Source organism: Apis dorsata, unplaced genomic scaffold (assembly GCF_000469605.1).
Source record: "Apis dorsata unplaced genomic scaffold, Apis dorsata 1.3 scaffold_265, whole genome shotgun sequence".
In the NCBI taxonomy this organism is placed as follows: domain Eukaryota; kingdom Metazoa; phylum Arthropoda; class Insecta; order Hymenoptera; family Apidae; genus Apis; species Apis dorsata.
Window position 1 is genome coordinate 511,461 of NW_006263543.1, and position 6,904 is coordinate 518,364.

General features: G+C 40.1%; 1 protein-coding gene across 1 annotated transcript in view; it reads left to right on the plus strand.

Annotated features, from left to right (window-relative positions):
• The window catches only part of LOC102672658 (homeobox protein homothorax-like), a 321,785-nt gene that overhangs the window by 3,822 nt on the left and 311,059 nt on the right, over positions 1 to 6,904 (plus strand). Inside the window, exon 2 of the mRNA XM_031510833.1 lies at positions 11 to 239. Coding sequence (XP_031366693.1) covers positions 11 to 239 — 229 coding nt within the window. The remainder of the gene's footprint in view (positions 1 to 10; positions 240 to 6,904) is intronic.

The following is a 6,904-nucleotide window of genomic DNA, read 5'->3' on the forward strand; positions in this document are numbered from 1 at the left end:
TCCCTCGTAGTCGTTTCGATCGCCTCGTGCGACAAGGGGATTAGAGTTGCAATTGTTGTTGTTGTTTTCAAACGTACGCTCGAAACGCTCGTGTCGTCTTTTGTTGCAGAGGCCACCCTCCTCGTCGCTGTCGTACCCTGGCGCGGGTGGCAACGAGGACGCGCGCAGCCCCGGAAGCGGGGGCACACCTGGACCCCTCAGCGCACAGGCGCCCGCTAGTTTGGACTCCTCGGATCCCGGTGAGTGATTCCTTTTTTTTCTTTTTTATTTAGAATGGTAGTCGAGAATTTTTATGAAAGGGAATGTAGGTAATTGTGGTGATAATCGAATCTAAAAGGGAAGTGGATATTTCTGATTTAGTGTAGTATGAATTTGGTACAATGAGAAAAGTAATTTAAAGGGTATAATATAGTGGCTGATGTTTTATTAATTTTGGTGAGGAATTTAATTTTTGTTAAACAAAAATTTTATATTACCATTCGATAGAGTAGATTTTTCGATTTGATTAAATAATTAGAATTCGAAACGAAGGGAGTTAAAAGTACGCGATGAGTAAAGATTAAGGATTAAGTAGAAGATAGAATTTTTAATTGAACAGTTTTATAAATGATGCTAGTTTCTAGCCGTATCGTAACAAGTTGATAATTTATCGTGACTTAAGTCGATGCAACATTCTATAAATCCTATCAATGGATGATAGTTTGATAATTGCCAGCGATAATAACTGAAATACCAGATCCTTGGGTAAATAAAATCTTTCATCGAAGTCCAGAAACTACCAATGAATTTACTAGCTTCCAACAATTCGATAACAGATCCCCAACTCAATTTAATCCCCTATTAAATTACCATATCTCCGTTTTTATCCACCGAGATAGTCGTTAGATTTAATCTGTCACGATTCATGGTCGCTCCGTCCGCCATTAATCGCGATCGACGTTTCCTCAAACGTTCGATAAGAGAAACATCTTAATTCATTCGTCGTAAAAATTTGAAAAATTGCCAACAACAGAGATCAATAATCTCTTCAAAAATGCAACTCGTTAAACTTAACTCAAATACACCTTAATTGAATAAATCCTTCAAATCACTTTCGCTTTCTTTTCACAATTATACACGTTGAAATCTTTCACGTCAATTTAATATCCCAACTTTCATTTCATCAACCGATTTATAAAAAAATTTATCTTGCCATAAAACTCCGCGTTTATTTATTATAAATTATCATAATATTATAAATGGAGTAAAATTAAAAAAAGAAGAGATAAGAAGAGACGAATAAGAGAGATAAACGACGAATCGCGCGATAAAAAAAAAATAAATTATTCCTCTAATCATCGGTGGATTTCCCATCGACGTTCGTCGAATGTTTATCGATCGCACGAGGATCGAAGTGGCGTGGATCGTGAGAAGGTTTCGAATGGATCGATCGGCGCGGATCGATGGACGAAACGCGGTCTCCGCGTGTACGAGATCGACGGCGTTCTTCAGGGCTTGGCGCGTTAATGACGATATCACGCGACGAGAAACGGCTTGATGACAATCAAGACGCGACTCGTCGGGACCCCACGGACCTTCTGCACGCCCTTCAAATTTTACGAACACCGACGAGCGCGCGTCAACACACTATCAAACACGCGGCAACGCCATCGTTCGGGCTAATGAGCAACTCGTCGCATTGGCGTAGCCCTCTCTTCCTTCCTTCTTTTTTTTCTTTTTCGAATCGAAATTCTATCCTCTCGAACCACGATAGAAGCCACGATGATGGATTTGAAAGATATTCGGGATTATCTTTGTCGCGTATCCGTTCCGCGATAATTTTATTCCGACGAATTTGCATGATTCTAGATTCTTCTTACCGATTAATTTACATGTCGCACCTGCTCCCTCCAAATTTTTATTACCATTTTCTAACGTCCAAAACTTCTTCCTCCGTTAAATTTAATTTATACTCGTCCTCCGACAATCTCCAACAAACTCGTCGAAAACGTTTCAACTTTCTAAAAAAACGTCTAATCTAAAAGAAAAATTCCAAAAATTTAAAAATCCTCTCGCCTATTTCCTCGGGAAATCTCTCTAAAGCCTGAACCGATTAAAGCAAACGAAAATCGACTCATTCTTAATATCAAGTTCGATGTATTTCGAACGTGTCTCGACACGGCAGAGTTGCCACGATTTTCCCTTCTGTTTGAACACGAGAAAGACGAGAGGGAATAAACGAGAATGGAGAAGCATCCCAGAAGCTGAGTGGTGTGGCGCGCCAATGGTTGGTTGGTTGGCCGGGTTCAGTCAGTCACCGGAGGGTACACAAGTTCACGACACCATCCCATAAAGATTCATTAAGATCCGCCGTCTCTATATATTCGTTGTGTCGTGGCAGCGTTATAGAGCCGCGTGGCGTGCCAGTTTTCTCTCTGTTGCACGTGTGTGTGTGTGTGTGTATCGCACGATATAAATGTGTATGTGTGCGTGTATGTGCATATTATACGTCCTCTCACTTTTACTACACCCGTGTAAGTATAATACACGCCGAAACGATTGATCAATAACAATCAAAAGCGTGCGCCACGTCGATCAAGTAGGGACGGCTCGAGGAAATCGTGTCGCGGTGTCTTTAAGCGGCGCTCTCGTTTCATCGTTCTCGATTGCGATCTGTCGTGATAACGTTGATAAGATGTTAGATCGATTTCAGTTTCAGTTTTTCTATCCCTACGTGAGGAGAGATTTCTTTTTCTAATTACATATTTTCCTGCGGATATCAAATTGGATTTCGAATGATGTTTCGCATTTTTTGGAATTTTGGAACGTTGATGTAGACTTGAATTTAAACGATTTATTTATTTACGTATGGAAAAGTATATTATAATAATTTTAATATCGGGTTTGAAATTAAGAAATTAAGAAGACTTAGATGAAAGATAATTTGTTGAAGATTTTTCTTTTGGTATCGGATAGATAATTCTAGAAACAACTGTTACGTAATATTTGACGATTCTAGTATTACCTGGAAAACTTTCACTTCGCCATTTTTATGTAGCACGGTTGTTATCGACCGTTTCGAAGATCCGTGTATTTTCTATTTAACGTCTTATTAGTACGATCAAACGATTTGAGAACTGGTATCGATGAAACAAAATTGGATTTATCATTGAATTAGTATCGACGAGAATCGGAATTGAAATTTTATTATATCAATAAGGATCGATTATCCTCTCGTGTATTTTGATAATATATAGAGAAACGAAATGATCGACAATATACACATTTTTTGGGATATTATACCCATTCGAGTTGGACCTGTTCTTATCAAATATTTCGTAACACGATCCGAAGTAGCGATATTAATATCAAGAAAATGACGAAATATCACGTTACGATACGTTACAAATTCCAAAAATCTTCGTTTCGTATCCCTCCTCTCTCCGCTCCATTCCAAACAACATATAACAACAATTTTATTCCTGATTAAAAAAAAACCTATCCAAATCTAATCGTCGAACGATTCAATTAATTGAAGTAAATAAACAACTAAATAACTAAACTCCAAACGAATTGTTCAAGCGCGAATATATGGAATAAAATGGTGAATCGGAAAGGGAAACGCTCATTATCCATCGAGTATCTTCACGTTCGCCACGATGATGTCACGGATTCTTCTCGTTAAAGGAAGAATTGCCACTCGCGTATTTGTCACAGGGCTTTAAAATTCATCGCATGATGAGAAACGTCGGCCGTTTCGTGACGAGATTTCGATCAGCCCGCGTTCACTCCCCGCGATTCGCGATTTGCGCGTACGCGCGTAGCTCTCTACGTATCCGTATTAATTAAGCGATGCTAAACGGTAACGCAACACCCGCGAAATCAAACTTTGTCTTCGCGTTCCACCGCGATCAGCACGCGAAGCATGCCCTTATCCGCGGCCGTATCTCGTACCACCTCGTCGGGGAATATAGCGATCGTTATCCCATCGTTAGCCAACAACGAAATCACAGCGATTAAAACGTTCCTCGACTCGTTGTCCAAGCCTTCCGCTGGTCTTTTCTTTTTGCGACGTCAATCGCAAGACAGGGACGGATGTAACGAAGGGGGACGAGGATAAAGAGTTATATATAGATTATTATATAAATATCATTTCACGTTTGAACTGAAAATTTAAACTCGCAAATTTTTTTTTATTCTTCTTTTTAGCTTTACTTATCCGTGAATTATGCGTATAGTTTTATAATTATTTAATTTATTCGTCTGAAAGGATGAGAAATATAAATAAATCATGAATAATTATATATTGTAAAATATCTTGTTATTTTTATCAATTTTAACATTCACTTACTTTTCTTTATTTTAATCAGAGATAATTATTCTGATCTTCGAATATGTAAATGATTTATTTATTAATTAATGTGTGAAAAGAACGAGTGAAAAGTATACTTATAATTTATTATATATTTCGTATATCTACCTTCTTGATCCGTCACTGGCGGGAGAACCGGATATCGTGGACGCGAGGATGAGAAGACACGCGGAATGGAATTCTAACGTGATGAATCGTAACCTCGAAATTACGAAAGAATTTTCACGTATATAAAAGAGGAAAATGTTTCTTCTGTTCGTGTCGAAACATGTTGCAAAAAGAGACTTTCTCCTCGATTCGCGTGCTGTTGGAGAGAGGAAGTTGTTTTCACATTGATAGGTTAATGCATCGCTCCGCAACCGAGGGAAATCGAGGGGTTGACGTGTTAACTTTTCCAAGATTAGAGGGAAATTAAATGCATCGATCAAACGTCTCTTATATTACCATTTCAATTAAACAACACTTGGAAAACTTTGCAACGACTTATTCTTAAACTGTGCGACGATTAACTTTCTAACGAATAGAATAAGAATATTGTTTCGATTCATCTTACATTTAGCTTCTTCTTATCGATCAATAATATTAAAGATAAAAACGTGCAACGTCCATACGATTGAGAATCTCTGTTCTAAATGCTGTTCAACGAATCGATTCTCCTCGGTAAACGAGGTAGCGGTCCGCATGCTATTCTCTCGTTAATCCTCAATTACAATATTGTTTATACCTCAAACGAGCTAAAGAAAGACCACAGGTCGCCTTAAATCGTCCTCCTCCGCGCGTGGAGATCGTCGCACATTCTTTGCATCCGTTTCGACAAACTTGCGAATTTTTCTTTATCGTCCGATTCTTTGGATCGTTCGGTGAGTTTAATTCGATTCTCGGTTGCCTAAGCTCTACCAAAGTTCAGATACGATCGAGGTTGTCACCGAGGGACAAGGGATTTGCTCGGCCAAGGCGGCCATTCGAGGCTTTTCTTCGCCGTTCCACCATCCATGTCCATCGGTCCTTTTCGTCGTTTCCCTCTGGTCCATGGGCTCGTTAACGTGCCGGCTTGTTTGCCGTCAGATATCATCTTCGACGGGGGTCTACGTTGCGTTGCCCTTGTCCGCGGCCGTGGAACCTAATTTCTGTCCAATTCTTGGATCCCTATGCACGTCTCTGATTTTTTCGATATCGGAATGGCTGTGATTAATAAGTTTGGAAACAATACGATCGCGAAAAATTGATTAGAAGAATTAGAAATAGAACAAGATGACTTAATAATTATAGAAGTGAGTTACAAATGATTTTATCAAATTTTAACATATTGGATAGAATTTATTCAGAAATCATGGACGAAGCTGAAAACATTTTGAAGGACTAAAAGAAATATAATTTGTCAAATTCTGGAACAAGGTGATTGAGAAATCGCGCGAAAAGTAAAAATAGCTGGGAAACAAGTTATTGTAATTCGCTTGTATAAAAAAATAAAAGCCAGAAATAATATTCTTTCCACGACAATATAATAAATCCATTAATTTAATTTTATGCTCCGTTTCCCACTTGTTCGTGAAACTGGCACACGAATGAGTCACGATTGATCGTGGCATCGTTCAATTCCGATTGATTCGATCGACGCGACATTGACGGTATTGAAAAATGAAAATCTTTTTTTCCCAACGATTTAAAAAATTCGACCTTTGTCTAAGATGTCGGTCTTAATTGGCTAAACGGGACGATCTCACTCTCCTCGAGATCTATCTCTCGCCTCGAGCCGCGTGCATCGATACGCGGCGTCGTTGGGGCGGAATATTTTTCCAGGACACGATGGAAACGCATGTCAGCGTCACGTGGGAAGAGCGCAGACGCGGGCATTAACATATCGTGTCGCAATCGCTCGCGGATAAACACGTTCGTTCTCCCGCCGAGGCTAGAAAGAAAAGAGATTCTATCTCGTCTAGGCTGGTCGATCGCGATACGTACCCGATGAACAAAGCCCCTCCTCTCGCAACGGTCCCGTTCCTTCGACTCCTTTGCTTTGTTGCTCGTCGTGAGAAACCGTCAATCGACGCAATAAAGCGTCCTCCATACTCTCGACATACTCTAAACCATTTGACGTTGAACGTCGAGTGTCGATCCGACTCGTGGTGGTGAGTCAGATCGCGTTGCGATCCATCGTGAAAAGAAGTTAAAAGATTTTAATTTTTGCTATCCCCTTGAAACTGAAGTGATATCCAAACGTATTTTACTTTCGATGTTCTTCGAGTTAGATCTCCACGTATTTCGACCATGTTTTAAAATATAATTCTCCTTATCTGTCCAATCATCTCTTCTCCAGAACAGATTTTGCTTTCTCCTCTCCCGTTCTGTCCTGAGTGAGATGGTCCTAAACTTCGATACGAATACCCGGTTTTCTCGGCTCGGAAGGAGGAGGAAGGGGGGAGGGAGGCTTCGTTAGCTTAACAAGACGTCGATCTACGATCTAAAGCAGCGGAAGACCGACGGCGGAGACCTCGAAACGATCTCCCCGCTCTATCGATCCCTCTATCTCCTATGCGCGCGGAGAGGGGGCGA